Genomic DNA, 27718 nt, shown 5'->3' with positions numbered 1-27718 from the left:
GGCCTGCGCTGGCCGCCGCGGGCACGGAGGGCGGGCAGAGGCCGCGGGCTGGCTCGGAGCAGCCCCCGAGCGGGCTGGGTATCCCGTCGTGCGGGACCTGCGGGCGGCGCGGCCGAGCCGAGCCCCGCGCTGCCGCCAGGCCTGCCCGGCGCCGCGCCGTGCCGCCGACGGGACCGCCGCACGGGCCCGCCTTTCCCGCCGCAGGCCGGCCGCGGAGGGAGGAGCGCGGAGGGAACGGCGGCCGCTCCCTCGAGGGAGCGAGGATTTGGCGGCCGCGGACCCCCAGCAGCAGGAGAGGGGGAGGCGCAGCAGGAGGGGCGACGCCGCCGGGTGCTGCCCGCCAAAACACGCGGGGTGGCGGGACGGGACGGGGCAGGAGCGCGGAGACTGCTCTGCCGGCTGCCCCAGCCTGCCGCGATGCCCAGTGACACCCCGGCCATCAGCAACCCCCCGGACGTCGCGGGCCCAGGGGACGAGGCGAACAGCTTCGGGCAGGCGGCGGCCGCCATGGTCTCTGCCCCGGCGGACAGTGGCGCCGCCGCAGCGGGGAAGAAGCGTCCGCGACTGCCCAAGTGTGCCCGCTGCCGCAACCACGGCTACTCTTCGCCGCTGAAGGGGCACAAGCGCTTCTGCATGTGGCGGGACTGCCTGTGCAACAAGTGCAGCCTCATCGCCGAGCGGCAGCGCATCATGGCAGCGCAGGTGAGCTGGGATGGAGCGGGGTGTTCTCCGCGCCCGGGGCTCGGGCCCGTCGGGGCCGCGCCGAGATGCGCTGCGAGACCGCAGACGCGGGTAGCCTCGGCCCGGGCAGGAGCCAGGGGTTACACCGCTGCCTTACTATGTTAGTGAAACTTCTCGTTATGTTTCTCGCAAGTTATTTAATTTTTATTTTCCATAAGAAATGGGAGATGCCTCAGAGGCGCGGAGGGTGGCAGTCGGGGGGCAGCGGCGGGCGGTCAGCGCGCCTGCCGGGCACGGCCGAGAGCGGTTCCCGCGGGCCGGGTACCGCCGGGCCCTGTGGACAGCGCTCGGGGGCTGTAGAGCCTGCACGGAGCGACCTAAGCTGCCGTCAGGGCCTTTTTCCCCTCTTGCTTTTAACTAGAAAATGAATAATCTAGCCAAAAAATTGCTTATCGAGAATATTTTGTGCTGGTGGTTCCAGACTCGGTGTAAACTGAGTTTCCTTATGCTGGTGGTTTCAGCTGAGTGCATTTCTAACTTTTTTTTGGGATTTTTTTTTTAACGGCGTTGTTGTTGTTGGACGTTTTGTATGTAGCAGTTCCTCACATAGCTGTGTAATGGGTGATCTTAAATCTCAACGAGGGTTTAGTGTTCTGAGCGCTAAGAAAACAAACGGCGTCCACGGTAGGAATAGCGTTTTCGTTGGGTCGTCTCGCTGGAGTCACAATTCTGGCGGTGCAAATACAGGGCTCTGTAAACCTTCGTGATCTTTATGTTGCAAACTTAATTAAGTGGGGTCCTGGGTGTGTACTGAAGTGGCTGCTGGACTAGTTGATCTCTGCGAGGGGCATTTTACCCCCGCGGCAGTGCGAATGATCTCCTTAGCAAGTAATTGGCGGGGGTTTAAAAGCTCGTGGTGCCAGTGGAGGTAGATCATTATGATACCAGACCCACCCATCAGTTTGCAATTGCTGTCTGCTCAGCAATTCTGCTGAGCTGTCTGCTAAGAGCTTTGTGATCCCGGATAAAATGTGTGTCGGGCTGACAGGTTTTAAAAACCTAAGCAGCCCTAGATTAAATCCCCGCATTTTTAAAAATTTTGTTATTCGGTGCAGGTATATAAAACGTCCTCAGAACTCACTGGAAGTAAGTTTTCGTTCATTTAAATAATTCCTCCTTGTTGGTAGTATGGCAGCCCAGAAATTGTTGTTATGCCCAAGTTGCATGCACTTTCTGTGCCTGGTGTGAACCTTGGAAAAATAAACGTGAATCGCTTGGCTGTATGCGTCGGGGAAGGGAGTACAAAGTGAAGTGTTCCCGTGCAAAATGTCCCCATCGGCACGGATTCCTTTGCTGCTCATCTGCACTGGGTGTGTGCAGTCAGGCAGTTGGTGTCTCCTGGCTATCAGGTTCTGGTGATGGCCCTCCTGGGGGTATTGTCTTCCCTGCCTAGTATTTGAAAGTAGGTTTGAAAGCCTCCCTAGCTAAACCTTATCTGTGTAGGAGTTACACATTTAAAGTCTGTCTTTCCCCCTTTTGATATATTTCTGTAGTAAGCCCCTTGATGCTGGTGGAATTTTACAGGTCAAGGTTATTGGCTTGTGAAGTCGAAGTTACAGTGGTGTTTGCAAGTCTGCACCCTCTGTATGGGATGTTTCTTCTTGAAAGGGCTAATAGTAACTAATAGAATTATAAATCTGTATTAGGAAAAAGTATAGCTTTGAACATGAAAATGTAGGGAAGTCGTGTCCCAGATACCCAGGAGAATTTCCAGTAAGAAATGCTCATGATCCCAGCCTGTAAACTGGAAGAGATTTCCAAGGTTCAAGCAAAGATGCAAGTCAGTCACCTTAAAAGTAGCAGGGTAAGTAGCTGTAGCAGTGTCATATATACTCCCCAGACACAAATGGCATGGGTGGACAGATGTGTTAAATTGATCTACTAGTTCAGATGAGGCAGAAGGGGCTGTCTGCAAGCAGTGAATATGGTTTGTTTGCACCCATGTGCAGACTGTGTAGTGCCTATAGGCTTGGCCAGTGCCAGTTAGGCTTTGGAACATTGTCAGTATTGGGAAAGAAATGGGAAGTTCCAGCTTCTCCAGACTTGCCCGGCTCTCTTCAATGTGTGTGATGCTGTCTGAGATGCTTGCATGATGCTACTCTACATTTGCCATGCTTCTATGCTGAAATTTTCTTGAAGGACATTTCTGGCAAAGAGCCAGCAGGGAACCTAGCAGGCCTGGATTGAGCAGCAGATCACAGGTACAAACCTTCATGAAAAACTGCTTTATATTGATAAGAGGCGCAGCAGAATCCTGCAAGCAGACTAACTTCTTAACCTCAGCAGCTGTTATGTGAGCAGAGAGGAGGGTAGTGAGTACACTTTATACAGTGTGCTTGTCCCAAGAGCAGCTGTGCTGGGGGAGTGTAGTCAGCTGTAGCACGTGTTCATCTGGCCTCAGTGGAAGAAGATGTATATGTCACCAGCATTTCATCGGCTTATTCATATGTGCTTGGACACAAAAAGGGGTTGGTTTTTGCTTTTTATGCTTCTCTGCCCATTGGCTGTATTGTGTGAAGGGCCTAAAGAGTAAGCCAGATGAGGAGTGGCTGAGTGATCTGGCTTTGTTTAGCCTAGAGAAAAGACTGCTCGTAAGGAACCTTCTGCAGCTGCTTGAAAGGAGGTTGTGGATCAACCTCTTCTTGCAGGCAGCCAGTAGTGACAGGATGAGAGGAAATCGGCTCAAGCTGGGCCAGGGGACATTCAGGGTGACATCAGGAAGAATGGAAATAATTGTCAAGTACTGAAACCAGAAACCATACCTGGAGGTATTAAAGAAACAACTGGATCTGATAGTTAGTGTTATAGTTTAGCTGACATTTAATGGTGTTTGGTTGACAAGTGGACTCAGTGGTCTTGGATGTCTTTTCCAGCCTTAGTGATTCTATGATCAGCAGTACTCTCTAGTATGAATAGTGAAAAACCAGCTTTGAATCTGAGTTGTTCATTGCTACCAGTATAGATTGTGCTCAAAATCACAGAACGTACCTCTTATCTTGTCTTTTGTTCCTAGGTTGCCCTAAGAAGACAGCAAGCTCAGGAAGAGGAACTGGGAATCAGCCACCCAATGCCCCTGCCCACTGTTGCTGAGATGTTTGTTAAGAACAGTGGTGGCAGCCCTTGCCTCTCGCTGGGAAGCAGCAGCCCAGTGCACTCGACAGGTACAGCCATGACAGCAGCTAGTACACCACCAGGTAAAGTGCTGAGAGAGCGGTGATCACAGCTGAAGGTGATGGCCAACACTGCTTATGCCTGCTGTTGACATATGTTCCTCTCTTTGCAGTGACAGGGTTATGGAGAATCCTCTCCCTAGCAACATTGTATTTTTGCACAATGAAAATGTAAAGTTAGTAATTTACATTTCGTAAATAAAAAAAAAGTAAATTAATAAAAACAAAGCTTTTAATTTAAAGTTTTAAATTATTTTAAAGTAAATAAAATGAAAGTAAAGTTTGTACAGTGTAATGTAAAGTTAGTGGAAGGGAAAGATCCAGTATCAGTCTTTAATATTTTATTTGATTATTTTTACTTGCAAATCAAAATTTCTTTTGCACAGACTTGTGCTGTAATAAAATTCAATAGGGTGTGTGATTGCAGGTAGAGAATTATGGGAAGCTTTTGTCCTTTGTCCCAAAACATGTACTCCTGCTACAGTCACAGTAAGTGGGTTTTGGCTGCCTTTGTAGCTTCTCCAAAATTCAGGAGTTTCCAGAACTGTACAGAAGTCAAGTACATAGGAAATGTTATTGACCCCAGGAGCAGAGATGTGACATCTTACAAAACTCGATGTGGTGGCACATTGGTTCTGTGTGGCATGGTGTGATGAACTATGAAAGAGTGACATAGTCCTTCTCTTTTACTACAATTACTGTATTGCATTTAACACTTGTAAAACAAACTCCAAAAAAAAAACAGCAACAAGAAACAGTATTTGTCTGTTGATGCAGTGAAAGCTTGGCTAAGCAAAGATGGCATTGCTAGGCAAGTGAAGACTCTAGGCAAAGTGTTTTTCTCTATGCAAATTGCTTTTTCGCTTCTCTAACTACTCCTGACAGATACAGTGATTGAACATATGGAAGAAAGAAGAAGGGAGCTGGTGTAATTGATTTCTTGTGTATAGATAGAAAAAAGAAAACAAATACAGATAAAGGGAAAACGAAGTTTCATTCATTTTTAATAATTTATGCACATGCCAGTAATACAGGTGAATATGCTTGCCAGATAGAAAGGTGATTCTAAAGGGGGCAGTGCCTTGCATTAATAAAAGGACAATGCATGTGTGTGTTTGTCAAGTGATGCTGCTCTGTTTTGCAGGCCATTAAAAGTATGTCAGATGGATTTGTTTGATCTAGTGCAGATATGCAGTTTCAGACCATTGTAGAGGAATTTTGTTGGGAAGCTTTTAAAAGAACAGCTTAATAAAGCAATAAATAGCTTTTTATTGGCTTTTTTTGTTTTCATTATGTTAGTGTCACCTTTGAATTGATGCAGTTACTCCTTTCATATTTGCATTACTGCATGCTTTGTCTTTAGACATGGAAAAAGCTGGCTAAAGATTAAAGTAGTATATTCAGTAATATATAGAGATTGTGTGTAACTCAGGAGAACAAGAAGATCCTTGCTTGTACAGAAAGGCCAAAGAATGAAATCATTTTACTGTTGACAAACCTGGCATAAGCTGTGATCTTAATGTTTTTAAAATGACAGTATTTAATTTATTAATCCCATTTAAATAATTACTAATTAATTGAATTGAATTATGGTCTTTTAATGAAAAGCATTGATCAAACAGGCTTAAACAATCACATGCTTGAAAAAATACTTCAAACCATAAAAATGCCTAATGTTAAAATATTTTGAACTGTTCAACTATTTTCAGTCAGAGCAGTCATCTTTCTTACAATGGAAGTTGAGCGACTTAAATACATTGTTTTTCAAGCATTTTACTAAATAACTACCTGTTATTATTTGTGTCCAAATAAATAACTGTTTTTGAGTGGCATTTGAAATATGCAACTTCATCTCCAGAAAGAAGATGTGATTCAAGTCAATAATCAAGACAGTATCAACCTTGTTCACCAGAAATGGAAGCATCTGCGAATGAATAGGAAATCAGGTTCATAGTTTTGCTTTTGGGCACCAGACAAGTAGCAACAGACATTATGCTTAGCTCAGAGGTGACTACACTGTATAAATAAAGTTATGTCCCTAATAGTTTTGGTATGTTCATCTGCTGAAAGCAGATGATGGGATAGCAGTGACTGTCTGCTGGCTCTGAAGCTGGAGAAGGTTCTGTGCATTTCTCCAGATCTGTAGGGTAGCTTTATCAGGTGTCTGAGTACAGGCTTTGGTGAGTAATACAGCCTAAATATCCCCATGCTTTTCCTTTTAGCATATAATGGTCTTTTTTTCAGATGAAAAATTGCCATGTGGTATAAATTCTGGCTTTAGATGTTGGGTTGTTTCAGGACCAGGTACTTGATGGATTCTTGTATTGCTGTTTAATGATTTTATTACTACCCTAAACTGCAAGCAAAATGAGAGACCCCACTGGAGCAAGTGTCATTGTCTCAGGTTAGTAGGCTGAGGTGCTGATTTTTCAAGAACTTACAGTAATTATTAAAGGAAGCAGGGAAAAGTGAAACCCTTTATGGCAAGGGGTGTCAGCAGTTCCCTGCAAGCTGCAGGGTAAGCAGTGGCTTCTGGGAGTACAGCATGTCCTGTATGCTTCACATTAGATTGGGCAAGAGGTGATTTTGACAGAGGTAATTCTATTCCTCCTGTCAGGTTTTTGGCTTAGGAGGGCAGTTCTTCTTTGGGACTCCCATCACATGGAGCATTGTTTTCCAGCAGAGGAGTGAATGTGTGAAGGAGTTGCACAAATCAGATATAGTGCCAGAGAGCGAGTCATTGCTTGCTGTATCCATTTTATTAGCAGATCAGAAATAGTGTGATATCTGCAAACCAGAGGCAGTTTTTCAGATCCCATTGTGACATGCTGTTTTCGGAAAGGGAAAAAAATGAATTCTCATTGTCATAGCATAGATGTTTGATGTTTAGTTTGGATGGAGTGCATGTCCCACTCAGAAGCAAGCTGGGAATTTGCAGGGTGGTTGGAGGGGAACAAACCATGGTCGCAGGGCATTAGTAGGGTGTCTTGGAGACTGAATTTGTTGTTCCTGTGCAGTTCCCCTTAAAAATTTGAAGCTTGCTGAAAGAAAAGGCCATTTAATTGTACAGAGCAGCAAAAGTCATTATCCCAGGACATTTGATGTAATCCCTTCTGTAGGATAGGTATATATTTTTAGGTTAACAGATATGCAAAATATAGGAAAGATTATGGTGAAGCATGTAGAATGTGCTTTCCAGACATTCTCATAACATCCGTGTTCTTCACCGGTCTGTGTCACTTTAGAGCCTCTGCCATTTTGATATTTAGCAGTCATGGGTGTCAGAGATGGGAGGCAGATGAGGTCTCTAAATGCCTTTGAGTTTACTGAAAAAAGGAAAGCTGCTCATACTGAATGGAGGATGCATTTCACCTTTGCTTCATTATATATGATCCTCGTCACAGACTAAGGATCGTGTTTGTTATTTCGCCAGCGGAGTGGCTGCAGGATACATTGCCAGATGACTGGAAGGTACTAGATAACACCCCTTCTTTCTGCTGTTTTGCACTCTTGTTGGCCCAGTTTAGAAGTGTCCAGTATAGATGGGACTGTTGTGGGATGTAAATGCCAGCTCCTGGCCCTGTGCTCTGTTGCGGTTGTTTCCCTGTTGTATGTGCAATGACAAAAGTGTTGAGGTGCCTTCCTAGTATCACTGGTTGACAAACGTAATTTTAAACAATTGTGAATAGTAAGCTTGTATTTGGTCTTTCCCTTTGTTATATTTATTATGTTTGACAGAAACAAAATGGTATTCTTTTTTTCTCAAAGTAGATACTGTCTTCACTCTGAAACTCCTTGGCAAATAGAAAGGGTTTTATCTACTCAAAAATACAAACCATAGTGGGGTCAGCAGTAACAGAATGCTTAATGTATGATGTTACTGAGATCACTTTGAACTTGCAGTGCCCTAGCTGTCTACAAAAACCCTACCATGCCTTCTTTACTCTTCCTTTACTTTCTTGATCACTATTGTGATTTCAAAAATTGATGCCAGATCTTGCAGCTGTTGTGCTACATAGGTGATGAGCTTAAAAAATCTGGTTGTTATAATGGAAAAATATCATACTCTGGTTTTTAAAAAGTGAGAAACTTTCTTTTTGAAAGAAAGCTCTTTAACAGTATTTATAGTATAAGTGTCAAGTGCTGTCAAAATTTCAGTTTCATTGAAGAAGCCTCATTTTAGTCAACTCATCCTGTGGAAGCTGCTGTGGCCATTTCATTGTGAGAGTGCTTGGGGTGGAAACAGGGTAGCCACAGAGGTTCTGGAGTCTCCATGTTTGGGGAGACTCAGAACTTGGCTGGATGGTGTATAAGGAACATGATACAACTGGGAAGCTGGCTCTGGTTTTTGTAAAATTTGAGCCAGCTGGTGTCTAAAGATCCTTTCCAAACTAGACTGTTCTGTGAATCTCTGAAATTTCTACTTGCTTGTATTGACATTAAGTCAACATAATTAAATTTGAAGTTCAGTCACCCTCAATACTGATAAGCATTTGCAAGCCTGTGAAAGAAATCTTAACTATTTTGACCTTGTAATATCCTGTGGTAGATATTTTTTTTTAAACAAAGAATTAGCATTGTGGGGATTGACAGGTGTTGGAGGGGATTGATAGTTCAGGTGGCAGCAGCTTCAACAAGGCTGGCAGTAAGAAGGCAGCATTAGCTGCTCTGCCTGCCTGTGCCAGGACTAACATAATGACTGCATGCCTTCAGAGATCTTAGTGGGTCTGCAGTGGTTATTGGTCCATACTCCTGCTCTTTGCTTTTCTCTTGGTCTCCTCACTACTTTCTAAGGATGATTTTCTCCTGCTGCACCCATGGCTGCTTCTTAACCAGTTTTAGTTGCTGGCTGCCTCCTGCTCCTGCCAACCTCCTTCCATTGCTTCCTGGTGCTTTCCCTGGCTTTTTCCAGAGTCAGCAGATCTCTTCTAAAAGGTAAGTACAGCTAAACATAACCTGTCTTTACTGGATTGTAACAGCAAGGAGAGAGAAGTTTTGTGTCCTTCCCCTGTGAATAACTAATCCATCATCATCATCATCTGGTTTTCGCTGGTTCATTGTAGTTAAGATGAGAGAAAAAGAATCGCATATGCATGTGTCTGTTGTAAGAGTTTGTGGATTTCTTAACTACTCTTGGTCTGAGATGATTTCTACAGCACAAGTTAGATATTTTCTTGGGAAGTAGTTACTGGAAGTGCTTTTTTGCTTATATAATAGTTACTAAATCTCTTTCAAGCTGGACTAAGTATTACAGGAGCTTTGATCAATCTTCCCTTGATTTAGGATAAAATTTATCCTGCATAGGCTTTTTTAATCTCAGACGGATACAAGTATGCAATGAACAAAACACTTCACAGTGTAGTGGCCATGGTTTTGTAATTTTAAATTCCTATCAAAATAATGTGTTTTGCTCAGAGTTAAGTAAGAAGGAGTTGGTTATGAAGCAAGAAAGGGTGGGCATTTCAGCTTCTCTCTGCTGCTTTGGGTTCACTGTACTTGGGAAAATGGTAGAGGAGTTCTGAGCATCTCATTATAAAAGGACATAGATAAATCTGAAAGGATAGAGGGAAGGGTGACAAAAATGATGTATTGCTTGTAGAAAAGGAGACTAAGGGTGGATATAAACAGTCTATAAATATTTGAGAGGTAATAATATGGAGGAGGAGGAGGGATTATTTACAGTGCTTGAGACAGCATAACAAGGAGCAACGGCTTGAAACTAAAAAAGGCAAAATTAAATTAAGACACTAGACACTTTTTTTTCCTAACGAGTAGTGCAATTAGCAACGGAGTGACCTGCATAAGGACAAGGGGGTAAGTGAAGCGTAATCAGGAGAGGTGTTTAAGAATGTGTTAGATTATGATCTTAAGTGATTAATATGGGGGTAAATTCTGATCAATGTGCAGGTTAAAGTAGATGACGGAAATCTCCTACAGCTTTGTCATCTCTTATATGATTCATTGCCTCCAGCCATTGTTTGACTCTTTTAAATAAATCATAATGTTACAGGGTTCTGCATCCCTGATTAGATGTTTCCAGTCAATTCACCAGTTGTCTTGCAAAGCTTGCGGTTCTCTCGTTCCTCTTTTCAAACAATATTCGTCACTGCAGCTTTGCATGTGCGCATGTGTGTAGGTGCCTGTGTTTTAACTGAGCTAATGTTTGAGGTATCCTTTCACTGGAACTGACTCTTTTCAAAAAGCTGGTATTTCTGTTGTATTGGTGAAGCCAAGGTAGAACTAACAGCACTTCTCAAAGTGTCTGAATTAAGAAGTTTTTATTTTTCTGTCAGACTTTCAGTCCTGTGTGATGCTTCACTGGAAGTGTAAAAACACATAGAATTATAAAAAGATTTGGAAAATCCTCAGAGAAGATTGCTTTTATTTTTCTGTGCAAGTGGTATTCCGAACATTGTCTAGAGCTGTGTTCACCAGAGGCAGGGGCTGGGGAGAGGTTTCTGCAGCATGCCAAGGCATTAAGTGTGCTAGGGACCAGTCACGACCTACCCCAACTCCCTTACCAAATTTGAGAAAGGCTGCTCAACCCTGAGATGGAATAAAGCACAAGAAACTCAGCAGTTACTTCTACCCTTCTTTTACATTTTGGAAGAGATTTTTTTTTCTCCCAAAAGGATTTTCATTATAATTTTTTGGGGTTTTTTTTTTTTTCATTTTCAAAAATACTTCAGCATTTTGTGTTTTCAGCATCTTGCTATCCAAGTTTTGTCACACCACACCACATAAGGTTTTCAGACATAAATCTATGGTTAGATCAAATTAGCTGCTTAGCAGAGTTTTCTACGTGTTGGACAGATTTTGCTGTGTACAGTGTCCCAACACCTGATTTTCTTCCCACCTAAAGTAGCAGGGCTGGTCAGCACATCCAGTTGTTCCTTTTGCCTTGGAAACTCTTCCTCTGTAACACTGATATTTGCATATGTTCATTCAGATTTAGAGAATTATCTGTGCCAGATTGTGCTTTCCATTTGTTGCTCTGAACACTGAGATAAAGAATGGAGTAGAAGAAGAAAATGTACTAGGAGTTTTTAAGAATTTACTATCCGTGGGCACATTATTCACTATCTGCAGCTAACCTCTTGTTCCTTTCTGTGTCCTTGAAACAGTTATTATAACTTCTCTGAATGTGTGGGGCTCTTTGTTTTAAAGAAAAGATAGAAGTGAGGAGTGAAGGAGTACTGCACAGTTCCCTAACTGAGCACTGATTTGATTTCTTGCTTCTCCTTTTGTTTCACATGCTTTATTATACCTTGAAGACTGCTTTCATTTGCTTAATTTATCAAATAACTTCCTATCTCAGCCTGTTCAACCATTTTCCATTTACAGTAGATTTGTCACTTAATAACATGAGAACTAAAATGCAGTTTTGAAGGTTTCTTTTGTAGAGATGCTTTTTCATAAGCCTCTTCTCATTCTTCTGTATTATTGAATTTAACTAAACTTTCTTCTGAGTTTGAGTACCTTCTAGTCTTAATCAGGGTTGTGGACTTAAATACTTAAATAACTTTACTTAAATAACAAACACTGTTCATGCACATGTCCTGTGTTTTCCTGAAGAGTTTGCAGAGAGTTAGTTAAATACTGATTTCATTTGCAGTAAGATTGGATGTCTGATTTTTTGTTTTTTAATTTATGTTTCCTGTTTTTACTTGTACTATTTTATTGCTTAGAGGATAAGCCACTGTTTGGTTATTTGGATGTCTGTAGTAATGGACACAACTGAACCTCAGCAGATGCTAAGCCACTTCAGTTCAAATCAGTGTGCATTTGTCAGTTATGCATGAACGCCATTCATTAGTGATCAATTTACATTTGCATTGAAGCCAGTTTTGTGAGTGCAAATGGTGTTGCACCCATGTAACACTGGCAATCATACACAAAAGTTACGCACATCTCTGTGATTCTTGTTCTCTCGCTTAGATCTGCTGGATGTCTGCAGTGTTTTTTCACTACTCCTGCTTTTAGTTTCTGCATCACGTATTAGGTAGAGTTTAAAAGCCCTCCAGTTATTTCCAGTTGGTCTGTTGTAGAAACTTTTGGGTTTCTGTCATAATAGCTTGTAACCAAGCATGGGCTCCAGCTAATTCCAACGATCATCCTACTCCCTTTATTATTTTTAGTGTGAGTCATAGTGATTTTAACATAGTCATATTTCCTCCAAGGTCTCCTATCTCAGACACTTGTGAAGCTTTCCCTCCCTTCTAATGTTTTCTTTGATCTCTCATTAATGTCTTAAATCCCTTTAGATTTTATCCAAACCAAGTTTCTTTCTCGTCCTCTGAATTTGCTTCTTTGCCCCTGCAGGTGTCTGGGCTGTTTTCCATCATTGTTCAGAAATCTGTTTTTCTTTCCTAATTTCCTATAATTTCTAATTTCTTCCTCTGGGTTTTTTTTTTGGTTTTTTTTTTTTTTTTTTTTTGTTTTTTTTTTAATTGTGTTTTTTTGTCTCCATTACTCACTTTAGTAGCATGTTGGATTTGGTAGCATGAAGACAAAGAGTTAACCATTTGTAAATTTCCTTCTCAGAACTGATATCTCAAGGTGAATAATAACATGCATACATAGATATGCACATACAGTAGTCACACTCCCAGCTTTTTATACTGAGGATTGAAAATGCTTCTTGTTTCTCATGCCCTTAATTTTCTGAAGCACTGATTTTATTGGTCCTGATCCCACTAGCTGTCACACATGAGGATTACTTCAGACATGTAAATAATCCTGTTGTTTCAGTTCAGTGTGGACAAATGTATGCTGGGGCATTTAAATAGTGCCTGCACCTTCATGGAGTTGAAGCCATATTAAAAGATTTTGAATGTATTTTCTTTACCAAAGCCATACATATTTTTATCCACTTAAGACTTGAGTATGATCCTATAGCTGTGTTATAATGACCAAAACTGCAAGAAAAGAAAGAACAAGCATTACCCCCCACAACTCCCAAAAAAGATCAACTACTCTGCTATAGTCCATGACAGAGACATTGAAAATTGAATTTGCTGCCGTAGATATCTTATTGAAGGCCTGAAACTTAAATTAATTGTGGAAATAAAATATTATTTTCTATAGGTTTTATTTCTGCTGCTGTATTAGGAGTATTGTTAAGTGGCATACTAAATGTTTGCAGCAGATCATTTTTATTAAGTGTATACTAAATGTGAACAAAATGATCCTTCTCTAGTTCTACTGAAATCAGGCATATTTCAACTTCTGTTAGCTGGATCTGGACCGGGGCTCTGTGTGGGACTGAGAAACTTACTATGCCAGGCTGCAGTCTTCTGAATGAAATTGCTCTCTCCTTTTTTTTTTTTTTTTATTTGCACAAATCAAAATTTTTTTACAAAATATAGGTTTGTGTGAAGATTAAAATTAACCAAAAATCTTGAAATTGAAAGGGTTTTTGAATTGCATTTGAAACACACATACAGAGTTACCAATAACTTCACCCATTATGGAATAATAACTGTACATATGGAAAACGGGAAGAAATGCTCAGTAATTTTTTTCTGGTCCCTGCTTTGCAAAAAGACTTGTAATATTATAACTGTTATAACTGTATATGGAGATGGTGACATTTTGGTTCCAACAGCAGGACTGACAACTCATATGCAGTATTAGGAAGAAAAAAGGAAAAAAAACAACAACTTGGCTGAAGATATGGGAAGTCTCCCTTACTGGAAATACTTCAGAACTGTCTGGACAGTCCTGTGCAATGTCTTGTAGGATGACCCTGCTTGAGCGGGGTGGGTGAACCCGATGACTCCCTGCCATCCCTTTCAACCTGACCCACTCTGTGATTTCCAGTAAATATTTTAACACTGAAGAAGTATCTAAATTTTGAAAGAAAGATGATGTCATGCCAGTGTTTCAAGAAAAGTGAGTGTGGTAGGGTACGTGGCTGCAAATCTGTCAGCTTGACATCAGTTTTTTGAAAATAGTGGAACAATCCACAGCAAAATGAAATATGCAAGAAGGGGAGAAATGATGTTCACACAACATGAATTAACAGAAGCTTATGGGTAAAGATTCTGTCAAGTTGGTAATCTTACATCATTACCAAATTGTTTGGTGAAGTGACATACTGATGCAATCGCAAATCCTGCAAGGCAGTTGATTTTTGTATCCCATGGCATCTTGATTAGAAACCTGAACTGACAGAAAATCAGTACTGTATGTGTTACGTGGTTTTAAGGAAAATGATCCTATTTGTAGGTGTGAGTAGGGAATTTTAACACAGTAGTGTTTCTGGAGGTGTCTCACAGGGATGTGCTATTCATTGTAATCATTCCACTGGTATCTTGGAAATCTGGCATCATCACAGGTTGTACTGGTATGTGATGGAAAGGTACATGTACTGGCAAGCACTGCAGAACACAAAAGTGTAGTACAGGGAGGCTTGGTTAGCCTTGGGGATACTGTGCTGAATGTTAGTGGTTCCTGGGAAGAGGATGAACTGGCACAGTCCTTCTAGGCAAGTATGTGGTTGGGGAAGCTGGTGAGGTGGTCATGGAACTAGTGCTAGTGGGACTCCTACCCTGGGAGCATGGTATATACCAGAAAGTGGGCTCAAAATGAGTATTGGAAGGGAGGACATCACTGAACCAAAACCAGTGGAAAGTTAGGAGAGGGGACAAGAGAAGTAGATCTGTTTCCTGTTTGTACTGTTCCCTAGGTTTCTCTTTGTACCTAGTGGTGGGGATGTAGCAATGGTCTGGACCTGCACACCTGGACTTTAACTTGGAAGAGCTCAGGCAAAGGAATCATTAAAAGATCAAAGAACATGTACTGGAGTGAAAGTCAGTAGTTTATTTTACACTTTAGTGATCTCCCTAGATAACCTTTATTTGATCTCCAGTATGATTGTTCTGATTGCTTATGCCTTTCCCAGACTATGCCAGCTCCAGTTCAAGTTTTCTGTGTTATTTAATGGGCTAAGTTTGGTGTTGTGAACAGCAGCAGCACTGGGGATACAAAATCCTGTGAATTCATAAGGCTCAAGAAGGCTTATAGAAAATAACCTTAGTTCTGAGCTCTCCCAGCTTTCCCTGAAATGTATTGTCTCCTTTGCCTAATGTTTATCCTAGAGTGCTTTTTCTGGCAAGATTTTTGCTTGCTAAAATCTGTTGTCCCACTTAGAGCCGGTTTAGCCCTTCAGAAGTAGAACTAGGTAAATGCCATTTTGTTCAAAGACCACTATGGAGTTATTCCTGAAGGGGAGAAAAAATTAATACTGGTTTCTTCCAGGTGAAATTGAGTTCTTGCAGTCAAGTAGCCCTTAAGAAGCATGCCCTGTACCCATACACACTGCTGCCATTATGCCAGCTTCTCACTGATAATGCCAGGTGAACTTAACAGTCCAGCAGCTGCACCTAGCAAGGAATTTTTCATGACACCCATAGTTTCTAGACCCACTGCAGGAAAGCCGCAATGACTGGCTGTTTTGTCTTGCTGTGGTGGGAGGAGGTGAAAAGCAAATGATAGGAGTTGGCAGGTGATAAGGCATAGTTGTAATAAAGAGGTGGAATAGACTTGTCCTTGTATACTTCAGTTCCAGGGAAAAGGCCAGAGGCCTACAAGAGGCTTAGAATTGGTGCACCACACACTTAGGGATTGATTTGTTTGTTTGTTTGTTTGTTTGTTTAAAGTGTGTATTCCTGCTTTTGAGAATAATGATGTATATTTCTGGCTAGGGTTGGAGAGGTACTGTGGTGTCAGTAAGAAGTTTTGGTTATGCTATATATTCCTAACCTGGAGACAGCTGCTGATAGCCCTCATGTCTGATATGGCTGGTACTTGATATTTTTCTTTCTCTAATAGGTGTTGGAGCACAGCTCCATACCCAGGGCAGTCTGGGAAGATAATCTGAACAAAAAGGAAAAAGAAACACCAGATGTCATTTTTGAGCTCAGTATAGGGCCATAACATTGGCTATTGTTGGAGGGGGGAAGAGGCAGAGTTTTCTGAAAAGCTTTCCGGTCAAAACAATTAGGAGTGCTACAGATACAGCTTTCAGTAGAAGAATAAGATTAGAAGAGCTTGTACATCTCAGAGACCAGGTTCCAGGACAGGAGTACAAGCACAACCTCCCCTCCTGCTGTGCAGACCCTGCTTGTTGCCTGTGTTTGCTGGCTCATCTTGGTTGCAGAGTGGTCTCCACATCCCCACTGCCTGAGAGGCAGTACAGAGTGAAAGGCCAGAGATCTGAAAACTGTGGAGAAACACAAAGAAGGGTTTCGTCTTCACAGCAGTGCCTTGAGTAGCTACCTCTTAGCATTTGAATTTAGAGTTACTTTTACTTCTTTTTCTCCAGGAGTCCAGGGTCTCGTGGTTCAGTCTTCTTTTAAAGGGAGAAGGCTTTCACTGACAGATTTGAAAGGCATGGTTCTGTGTACCTTGTGCTACAGCAATTCATACTGTTCACTTTTAGTCCAAAATAGATACTTGATCCTTGATGTTTCCTTCTATTTGTCGTGATGTTAGAAAAGTGTGTCGGACTTTCTGATTCCTGGGGAGTTTGTTTATTTAACTACATGGTTCAAAAACACCAACACCTCTTTTTTATACTACAATTTCCTAAGTCATAATTTTGTCAATATGTCTTTGCAGATAGGGATACCCATTGAAAGTTTTATACATACAAGTACCTAAAAGAGAGGTTTTAAGATAAAGCACCCTCTGGGATATATTGATGAACAGGGAACTAAGGGGAAGACAAAAGTCAGGATAACAGGGCATTATCTCTCCTGTTTTCTTGAGAGTCCTGCTTCTCTGTCACCTCCATTTCTAGTGTCCTTAGGAAGAAGAGGGCTGTAGTACATGGACTTGTAGTGCAGTGAAGCTCTTAGCTGAATCAGATAGTGCTAGGATGCTGATCACTACCTGGTCCTTTTCTGGGAGTTTTGAGAGTATTGAAGACAAAATCTTGGTTCTTTGCACGTTTTCACATTAGTATCCATAAAGGACAAGCCCTGTGAATATCTTAGTGGTCCAAATTTGTCTGTTGAGAACCTGTACTGCATTAACCAAAACTGTGAAGGGTGGTGAGGTGGTTTGTATTCTGCATAGTGAAGGAACAGTAAATGGACTTTGTGTAAAAGAGCAGGGATCAGCAGCTTACAAAGCTGTGAAAACAAGGTTAAATAGACTCTGCTAAGAAAGAGGAGGAAGAGAAAAGGTGTCACTGTAGAAGAGGGCAGCTTGGATGTCTTCAGAGCTTGATGTTCCAGTTTAGCTGCTTGTTGCTGTCAGGCTTCTTAAATTCCCACTGAGAGACACTAGCCTTTTCCCATTCCCTTCCTTCTGTTGTTACTGGAGGGGTTTCCTTTCCTTTTCTTACTTGATCTAAAGCAGGGAGTGGGAATGGGGAAGGCCTTAGTGTGTAATATTTTGTATGGTATTACTATTCAAGGTACAAATAATAAATCACACAGTACATGCGTAGACAATTTACTGCCAGCTTTTGTATATGCTGTGACAAGTGCTCAAAAGGTCAAAAAAGCTTCCTTAACAAATTTGATAAGATAATGCAGTGAGCTGTAACATCATGAAGTCCTGGGGGCCATAGACCAGAATATAAGAAATAATTATGCATGGTAATGGGTAATTACAGATAATGGCCTTTTTTGGGGGTGGCATAAAATTACACAGCCCCACAGCCTTGCCTGAAATGAACATTGTCTAGCACATTAACTTTATATCAAGCTAAAAGTTCAATGCTGGAACCAAAGATAATCCACAACTTCTAATGGGAAGACAACAGAAATACTCCTATCAAAGACAGAGCACATGTGTGGGTTTTGTTACTTGGGAGGCAGCGTTTCTCAGCAGAAAATAATAGTGCCAGCTTTCTTTGACATCTGAAATAGCTCTGTCATGATTGTCTGGTGGGAGAAACACATTGTACCAGAGTTTCTGATTATGATGTTAGGGAGTGATTTCACACTGGCCTTGTTCAAGGCTACTGTCCAGCCTCAGGATACAAATTGAGCTAAACTAATGCATTGCAAGACTTAATATGCTGAACCAGCTAATAGGAGTGTGTCAATGCATTATGTACTGAGCAAGGAAAAATTGTCAGATAAAAGATTCTTTTGAGGTGTTTCCTGACTGAATAGTTTTTTGTGTGTGTTTTAATGGTGAGCTGTCCCTGGTGTAGAGGCTGGGTTGCAGGAAGAATTAAAACTGGTGAAAACAGTCTGAAGTGAAAACTGCAGGAAGTGTAAACTTACCAGTAGTTGAGCTTGCTTACTGGGCAGTGCTTACCTGTTCATTGAGGCACTGTGTTACTTGAGTAGTCACAGTTCTGTATTTTCAACAGCAGAGCTATGTATGTGCAGAGTTCTCTCTGTAGGCATAGAAAAAATAAAAACCATGAACCATTGGTTTATATAAGAAGACATGCCAATAAATGGGGGCAGTGAAATTCTCATAATTGCTACAATGCAGTACAAATCCCTTGTCTGAAATGCCCAATCAGATGGAGACTAATCCAGTCGAACACCACATGACTAAATCGAACCATATTGTGGCATGCTCCCCGACAAGGAAACATGGCTCTGCTATCCTGATTTATAAAACAGTTACTGGTGTGCATCTGTCACAAATAAGGTGACACTAATAATGTCCCCCGGATTTCCCTGCCATTCCCAGTAGGCACTTTGGTGCTACCACCCTGCTCTACATGCTGAGAAAGTCTAATAGTATGGACTCTATGGCATTTGACCTCTTACCACAGGCTTACCCACACATACTTAAATTACCGTTGCCAGCACATAATAATGTATAAAACTGGCTCTTAACAATACCAGTAGGAATAGAAAATACTCCATGCTTTTATGCAGCCTTCCAATTTCAGTAGTTTTACTTCTCAGTATATAACCTTAAAAACACATTTGCATCTGTGAAAAAGAGATGATGTTGGAAATTCTCGTAAATTACCTGGCCTTTCTCCTTTCTTCTCCCTGATGATCTATAGACTGGCCTTTGCGTTGATTTTGCCATGCATATCCGTAATTTGTGTAAATCACCATAGCTTTATTGAAGTAAATGGTCTGAGACTGGTTTACATTACCTACGGACCAGACCAGTGTTTTTTACTGTGCTCTGCTAAGCAAAGGCAGGAGCCCATCATAGGTTACTGAATGTAAAAGACATATATGTGTAACTGACCCCTAGTACTCACCTTCTTTAAAAGAAAATACCAGCCACCCTGAAATGAATTACTGGTTAACTACTATTAATATGCCATAGAGTCAGAGAGTCGTCTACAACACTGAAAGATCAATACCAGTATTTATTGTGCATCATATTGATCTTCTATGAAAGAGTGGGCCATATTTCACACTGTGTACATAGTGCAAAAAAAGTAGCATCAGACTTAGTAAAGACATAGAGAAGAACTTAGACCTCCAAGGACACAGCTGCACAAAGACGTACTGTTGTCTTTGCTGCAAAACAGTTGCTCATGGATGGAGAGCCTATGATGGCCCTACATAGTAGACTTGGTGTTCCAAAATCTGTTCCAAAATCTGAGTGAGAATTTAAACTGCTTTGGTTTTTTGTTTTTTTTTTGTTACTGTTATTCTAATTTCTGTACTTCCTTGTACAGGCTCAGTCCCATTTTTGATCATGTTGCACTTGCAACTTCCAAAATACTGAATTTGTGTGTAATAGCAAGGGAAAGGCCCAGGAGCCCTTCCTACTTTTTCCATCTAGAGAACCAAGGCATAAGCCCAGATCCTGCAGCAGATCTCATATTTTGAAGCGCAGGTAGAGGGGCAGAGTGGAAGCTTGACAATGCAGCAGAGGTTATCTTCTTGAGAGCTTAATTCATCTCAGAAATTGTACCCTGATATGCAGGTGTTGTAATGCTGCAAGTTCTAAGGCAGGGGAGGACTCTCTTCTTGCCAGGATAAACATTCAGCTGTATTGAACTTGGAAGAAATAAAGAAATCAGCTGAAAGCTGATTTCTTAACCTTGGTGTTCTCTACTTGATGGCAGAAGACGGCCTCCTTTGGGAAGAGCACTTACCTGGTTGAGTGGATGGAGGCATGGCTGTAGGAAGGTTCAGCTACTAGATAAGAGTCTACCCCTACAGGTATGGTCCAAGGACCAACCAGAGGAACTCCAGCTAGATAGTTAAAGATGTTGATCCCTGGAAATTTGTCCTTCCACATTTAGAAGCATGGTGTCTCGTGGGATTTAGGGAAAACTAACTCTTCTGGCTGTATTTCCTCTGAGCCCTAGTTCTTCAAGGAGCTGAATGTGTCTTTCCTTCATTTGAGCTTTTGCCTCTCCCATTGCTCCCATTTTTGTTGTTAATACGCTGGGGCACATCTCTGTGGTGTGGCCCTGCAGCTCTGAATGGTTGTGTGCTGGAGATGTTACAAGGACCATATATTTAATAACTCTGGGTTTTTAAGGGAAAAATGCCCAGCTTGCTGATGCTTGGGGTTTTATGCATATGGGTGTCGGAGTGGCTGAATGAGCCAGCTCTGCAGAGCAGCTTTGGAGATAGCAGCTGATGGTAGTGTAAAGACTTGGAGCATAGACCGACAGCTGAAAGAAAGCAGAGAACACTTCTGGTGGGTTTGTAACAGCCCTGAACTCTGAACTACTGGTGGTTGTTGTGCAGTTACATAAAGGAAAACGTGGGAAAAGTCAAAACTTTTGCACCACTGGTGCCAAATGATGGTAGTCCAAACCACAGATAGAAGATAGAAAAGAAGGATGAAAAAGCTTTTTTTTTTTTCTCCTTAATGCCAGTGCTGCTCTTCAGAAGGGAGCTGTAGCACTAACAGCTGCTGGAATGTCACAGAAGCATCAGGAATATCAGGAATGGTTGTGATTTGATGGATGGCTATAGGTAGGTTTCTGTTCTAGCTTAGCCTATCTTGTCCCATGTTAGGAAGTGTAGTGCATAAAACCTTTCCAAAAGTTACAATAAAATGTGTTACTTTCTCCCCTTCTTCCTTTTAGCTGCTGGCACCCAGTGTGACTAATCTCTCCTGCTTATTAGAGAATCAGAATCACAGAATCATACAGATTGGAAAAGACTTGTTAAGATCATTGAGTCCAGCCTTCAACCCGTCACCACCTTGTCAATTGACCATAGCACTTAGTGTCACATCCAGTCATTCCTTGACACCCTCCAGGAATGGTAATTCTGCCACTTCCCTGGGCAGCCCATCCCAATGCTTAATAACCCTTTCTGCAAAGTTCTTTCTTATGTCCAGCCTGAACCTTCATTGGCACAGCTTGAGGCTGTCTCCTGTCATTCTGCCACTTTGTACATGGGAGAAGAGTCCAGTCCCCATCTGACTACAACCTACTTTCAGGCAGTTGCAGAGGGTGATATGGTCCCCCTGAGCCTCCTTTACTCCAGCCTAAACAACTCCAGTCACTCATAGGACAGGTGTTCCACAACCTTCCCCTGCTCCATTGCCCTTCTCTGGACATGCTCCAGCACCTCAGTGTCTTTCTTGGAGTGAGGGGCCCAGCTGAATACAGTGCTGAAGGTGTGGCCTCACCGGTGCTGAGTGCAGGGGACAATCCCTGCCCTGCTCCTGCTGGCCACTCTGGTGCTGGCACAGCCCAGGATGCCATTGTCCCTCTTGGCCACCTGGGCACTGCTGGCTCATGCTCAGCTGCTGTCACCAGCACCCTCAGGGCCTTTTCCTGTGGGCAGCTCTGCAGCCACTCTGCCCCAGCCTGTGGCACTGCCTGGGGCTGCTGTGACCCAGGGGCAGGACCAGCACTGGCCTTGTTGTACCTCACACCACTGCCCTTGGCCATGATCCAGCCTGTGCAGATCCCTCTGCAGAGCCTTCCTGCCCTCCTGCAGATCAGCACTCCTGCTTGATTTAGTGTTGTCTGTGAATTGACTGAGGATAATCTTGATTCCCTCATCCAGATCATGTAGGTGTAGAGAGACCTTGTGTTCCTGGTGCTAGTATTTTTAATGGGGAGTAGTCACCCTTCTAATGGTGGACTGTAAATTGAAAGACACTACAGAGATTTTAGAAGAAATCAGGCATTTGTGCAGCATAATATAGCCTTGTGAGAAGTTCAGCCGGTGACTGCCTTGCATGTCTCTGTCATGTGAAATCTGTATCCCAGCAAGGAATGTGTTGGAGGATTTTACTTTTGGCTTCTATTTTGCAACATTTAAAATGGAACAATTGGAATGCAGCTTTATTTGAGAGGTAAATTTAGGGAGGGGAGTCAAGCTTGTGCTGTGTCTGGTCTAAGTTCTGATTTTATCAGATGTACTCAAAAGGATCTAAGAGTCTTGCCCAGAAGCAGAATAATAATTCTAAAAATTTTAAAAATGAAAGTGCAGAAACTGTGAAAAGTCTTCTGTGGTATTGCAGGCACTTCTGTTTTGTGTGCAAATTTGAGAAATACTCCAGATAAGGATAAGCCAGCTGACATGGTTCTGCAGAAAAATCAGGTGCAGGAGTCTTTGCTAATAAATAGTTCATTTATGTCAACAGAATGGCAACAAGAGCTGAATGGGGTACTCTGTAATTTAGTGACCTGGAAGGAGATGATCCATGATTGCAGAAAGCTTTCATTATAACTGAAGAAGTGAAACACAATTGCATTGTAGATAGCAGTAATAGGTAAAACTGATTATTTGATCTAATATGCAGCTGATGCACAGGACTGTGGAGGTGTTACCATGACTCTGAGAGGCTGGTATGCCACCATATTCCTTCCATAGGTAAGTAACCAAGACGCAGGTACACCAAGAGAAAGATCAGAACAAACTAGGCATGCCCGAAATGTTCCTTAGAGCTGTTATTTCCTATGTGCTTGTTGCCCGTGCTGCTTCATGTCCATACCATGTCCATATCTTGGGAGCTCATCCATAGGCTTTAAACCACATTGTTTTCTTCTCTACAAAAGAGCTGGACAGCATCATGGGGAGAAGTGGAACTCCTTACATTGAACTGGTACAAGGCAGGGTCACAGACATACAAACTAAAGCCAGAGCTACAGATAACGGAGAGATCTGGATGTTTGATTTTTTTCCCCCTTGTATATATAAGATTGTGGCAGTTTTTTGTTGTGTCTGGCTTGGCAGTGTAACTGATGCCACATACGAGAGAGAGCTTAAGAGTGCAATAGTACCAACAAGCATCTTCTCTTTTTAATGCTTGCAAATATTGCAAGGCCCTGGTTGACAGTGGGGTTCTCATTGTCTGAGAAGCATCCCCATCTTAGGGAGTAACAGAGGCAGAGCTTGCCTGTGGGGAGTGCAGCCAGCTAACCCATGATCTGGAAGCAGTCCAGAGTGGATGCTAGAAGTCACAAGCAGTACCTTTCTCCTGCTCCTCTTTTGCTAGTGGTGGGAGATCTTGTTCTGCTCTGTGATTCTCTAGGTATGGGAGCTAAATTTGGGTGAGGCTCAGCAAGGATTGAGGACCTTAGGTAGTGTGTGTGTTTCTGGGACACCTTGGCTGTTCCTGTGGTATCCCACTGCAGCTTCTCTTGTCTTGTGGCTGTTTGCCCTTCCTAGAGGCATGTTCAGAAGGTGTCCTCTCACCTTCAGGACACTGGCTGGGAGGAGTCATTCTGTAGCTAGCTCCTTCCTGCTTTTAGAGAGTTACAAGAGACTTGGCACACTGTTACAGGGATAAAAAGTAGTAGGGGACTGCAAAGTTAGGCAGTCTGCAACCAACCTGCCATTGGTTTTGTTTGCTGTTTTGCAGTCTGTGGTGTGTGTAGGTGACAGTCTTGGACTGTGAGTAGTTGCTGGTCCATTTGAGTTTCCACTGAACTCTCAGCCATGTTTAGCTTTCAGCTCCTACTTCTTATTTACCACTCTGTCCTGCCTTTGGTAGGAGTAGTAGCTCATTAGAATGTGAAAGATAATGGTGTTTTTTTTCTCTTCCAGAGGGACGGATGCTCATTCAGGACATCCCTTCCCTCCCCAGCAGAGGGCACGTGGAGAGCACGTCTGAGCTGGTTGTGGACTCCGCCTACTACAGCAGTTTCTACCAGCCGCCTCTGTATCCTTGTTACAGCAACCTGTGCAACTACTCCCAGTACCAGATGGCAGTGGCTGGCGAGCCTTCCTCAAGTGAGACGGGGGGGGCAGTTGTAGGGTCTGCCATGAAGAACAGCCGTCGAAGTCTCCCAGCAACATACATGCCGAGCCAGTCAGGGAAACAGTGGCAGGTACGATCTCCTCTTTGCTGGTTTCGCGGCAGTGCAAACACCAGGACACATTTTAAGAAAGTTAGACAAAACGGGTGCTTGCAATGCAGTGTAACAAAAGTAATTACATAGTTGGACAGTGATAATGGTATGGATAAATTGCCACAAGCTCAAAGGGCACTAACTTGATTTTATCTTCTGTATTCTGTGACAGTAGATTATTAACTGTTTTCCAGAAAAAAGAGTCCAACTCAATTGCTCAACATAACATCCTGAGAGCCTAAGGTGTAATTTCTGGGAGGCTTTGCTCTCAGAAGCATGGGTTTTTTCTGTGTTTCACATCCAAGGTGCCGAGGTGACCTGGGAGACCATGCTGTTGTGCAGCGGTTTGGTTGCAGTCAGTTGAACATGACGTGGCATATAGTTAGTTGTGTGTTGTAGCAGTTGCAGCTCCAGAGCTTGTGTTTTTACTCATGTAGTTCAGATTACAGGCAGTTTCCTGAGAGGTTCAGACTAGAGCTCTGTGTACTTCATTAGGATATAAAGTAAATCAAGCCCTCTCACTCTAGGGCTTGATAATTGTACCCTCCAACTCAGTACCAGTCAGAAGCTGGAAAAAGGGGAAATCTGCCAAGATGGGGAATTCTTGGTGAAGTGGAAACATTTCAGTGACTCTGGGGCTGTTTGCTTTTGGACTTCAGAGGTGTTTTTTCTGTCTGAGACTGAACTGGTAAGACTGTACCCTTTGTGTCTGTATTTGCCTGTGTCCCTTGTGTAAGGGCAGGAGAGGGCAGACCCCTTCTGCAGAGCATCAAGACAGGGCAGGCTGCTTCTGCAAAGACTGTGTTGTGAAACCACTCAACAATGAAATGTCCACCAAAACCTCCTTGTGTAAATGAACAGATAGGTCATCCTGTTTGCTGACAGGGAGTTTCTCTAGCCAGGTCTCTGGCACAGGGACCAGCTCTGAAAGGGCATTTTAGTTTTTGATACCGAGGAGCTGAAACTAATGCCAGGGTGATTACAGTTACTGTAGCATTTATCACTATTCCACATGCCTTTTTCTGCCGGGAGTACCACTGTATGGGATAAAAAGCTATCTCCCTTCCTTCTGCAGTGCAAGCTCATGCTATGAGAGCTTCTTCTCTCAGTGTGTTGATACATGTATACATGAAGGTATACTTTTCCAGTTGATGGCATACTGTTCAGCTGATGAATTCAGTCACCAGGCCAAGGGGAAAATTAGTCAAGGCGAGTTACAGGATTTTGGGCATGGTAATGGGCTGAGGTGCCAGGTGCTTTTTCAACTCTTTCATTTTGGTTGATTGGGTTAGCCTGGTATAGTCGAATATTTCAGATAGGTTACTTCTCAAGCATCTGCAGCATTTATCTTGCTGATGCGTGGAGACACCACTGCAACACAAACGAAGTCTGGCAACATCGGGCATGTGAAAATAATGTTCTTGCAGGCTGCTAGACCCACACTTCACCTAGCACATGGTGTGATTAAACATGTTAAATCTTGGAATGAAGATGTGATGTCCATGTACTGTAATTTATACAGAAAGTCTTGGCTTCAAGAGTCTGTGTCTCACTTGTGAGATCTCCTGTTGCTTGTGGAATCTTTGACACCCCATAAAGAAATAAAAACAACTCTGTGGTTTCCGTAATTCTTCTCTTCAGGCCCTGCAGAAACTAACTTCTGCTTAAGTGACATTCAAATTAGTGAGATCTTGAAGAGGTAAGTAAGGAAAAAATGTCATGGTTGTTGTCCAAAAGGTGAGTTTTCCTTCCACCAGCAGGCTCAAAGCTGTGGATGTCTCTTGTGGAAATATACCACATTACTCTATTCACCTTTATGGGAATTTAATTATCTACCACATCTAAGATTTTAATTTCTCCAGAGCAGACCTTTTGGATCCCTGTGTGGTGTTTTGTTTGGATGTCCAAGCAGAGAGAATAAATGTGCTGCTTTTTGCCTGCAGAATTTGCCCAGCTTCTTATGTCCTGAAACCAGGTCAACTTCTCTTCAGCAGGGCAGGATGTAGTTCAAGGTCAGTGTTTTGTAACTTACAAGCTGTTTCTGAGACTGATCTGCAAGAAGGATAGTTATTGCTGGAAGGGCTTGCATACTCTTACAACAGTGGAAGATTGCACAAATAATCATAAAAAGTTTTAGTGAGAGGCTAGAAAACATCAGATGGCAGTGGGTGCAGTGATCCTGAGGTTGTAAAACCCTGTGTGGCACTGAAGATGGTTTATTGTATGGGATAAAAGGAGCTTGCTGCACGTGGTTGTACATTGATTCTGCACACATAGGTTACCAGCAAGGGAAGATCACAGAAATAACAATAAATGGAAGATAAGAATAACTAATGAGCTTTTCTGTCAAGCACAGTAAGGAATTATAGGAGAGTTTCATTTGAAGCATGATCCTCAAAGAGGAATCAGACCTTGCTTATAATCAGGAGGTTTTGCTGGCAAACCTGTGTATGCTTATCCTCCTCAGAGGAAAAATGTAGCTGTTACCTACACAGGGACTTCTGCTGGGCTGCTTGTACTGACTGAATTTATTTTTCACACGTACAGGCTTTCTTAAACCAGACTCCAATAGAAGTGCATCTTCTTTTCTAACTTGTATTGTTGTTAACTGTTTTGATCAAAGTTTTTGATCTTTGTTTCTTTGCCAGAATCATAGCTGGGCAGTGCCTGTTGTAACCAAATCAGGGCTGCTTGCTAAGGTGTGAGCTCACAGGAGAGTTTCTTTCATGGTACAAGTCACCACTGTGTTCACTGGAAGGTATTCTAGTTTAAGCTGGGTAGACAAGACACCTGGCTTTTCCAGGCTTACTTGGTGAAGGCTCACAGATCCTAGATTAACTTCAGCCACATAGGGAGAATTGCATATTTAACTTCTGGACACAGACAAGGCCTTGAGCAGCCCAGCTGTCTGCTGTTTCAGAATTTAGGGAGCAAGAGAGAATAGCCAGGGAGGAAACATGTGAGTGTGTGTGGGATGAGATGAGGATTAATGCATCATTGAGCATTAGCAAATAAACTGAATCACTGAATCTTTAATGTAGATTAATGTCAGATTTCATTAGTCTTTGTTCTTTGCAGAAGCTGGCATGCTCGAGTGGATTCATAAAGGTGCAAATATTTTATGTATTTCTCTGTAGGTTTTCCTCATCTATATACAGTCACACCAGAAGTTGTATCCATCATGATTTGATAAGCATAATGAAGATTACTATTTTGGTTGAGGCTTCTTCGATCATTTATATTCTGCTGCTCCTTCCAGCTCTAAGGCAGATAATCACATATGTCTGGTGTTGCACCTGGGGAAGAAACAAGCCTAGGTTGGTAGGAAATGTAGCAGATTTGATGGTTACTGTACCTTGCCTTTCCCTCCAATCCTGTGTGGGCATCTGGAGTCTCCCTTGAAGCTCTTGAAATTCCTTATTACGATGGGAATTTTTGTGCATTCCATCCAATTAAAAATAAAATCAGTTTGCCAACATACTTCATGTCAGAATAGGTTGGTGTACTTGAAAGTTGGTGCTTCTGAAACTGGTCTCACTTCAGGTTGGTTGGGGACTGCCTGACTTCACAGTCCCCTACTATT

General features: G+C 42.5%; 1 protein-coding gene across 2 annotated transcripts in view; it reads left to right on the top strand.

Annotated features, from left to right (window-relative positions):
• Positions 1-206: 206 nt before the first annotated feature.
• DMRT1 (doublesex and mab-3 related transcription factor 1) overlaps positions 207-27718 on the top strand; it is a 66498-nt gene continuing 38986 nt past the window's right edge. Inside the window, exons 1-3 of one of the 2 annotated variants that reach the window (XM_031507300.2) lie at positions 207-702; positions 3755-3935; positions 23831-24114. In XM_031507300.2, the coding sequence (XP_031363160.2) occupies positions 418-702; positions 3755-3935; positions 23831-24114 (750 nt within the window). In that variant the 5' untranslated portion in view covers positions 207-417. The remainder of the gene's footprint in view (positions 703-3754; positions 3936-23830; positions 24115-27718) is intronic. The other variant, XM_085567830.1, reaches the window with a different exon arrangement.

The sequence above is a fragment of the Lonchura striata genome, chromosome Z, assembly GCF_050655825.1.
Source record: "Lonchura striata isolate lonStrDom1 chromosome Z, ASM5065582v1, whole genome shotgun sequence".
Lineage (NCBI taxonomy): Eukaryota > Metazoa > Chordata > Aves > Passeriformes > Estrildidae > Lonchura > Lonchura striata.
Note: the sequence above shows the minus strand (reverse complement) of the source record. Positions and strands in the feature narration are given on the sequence as shown.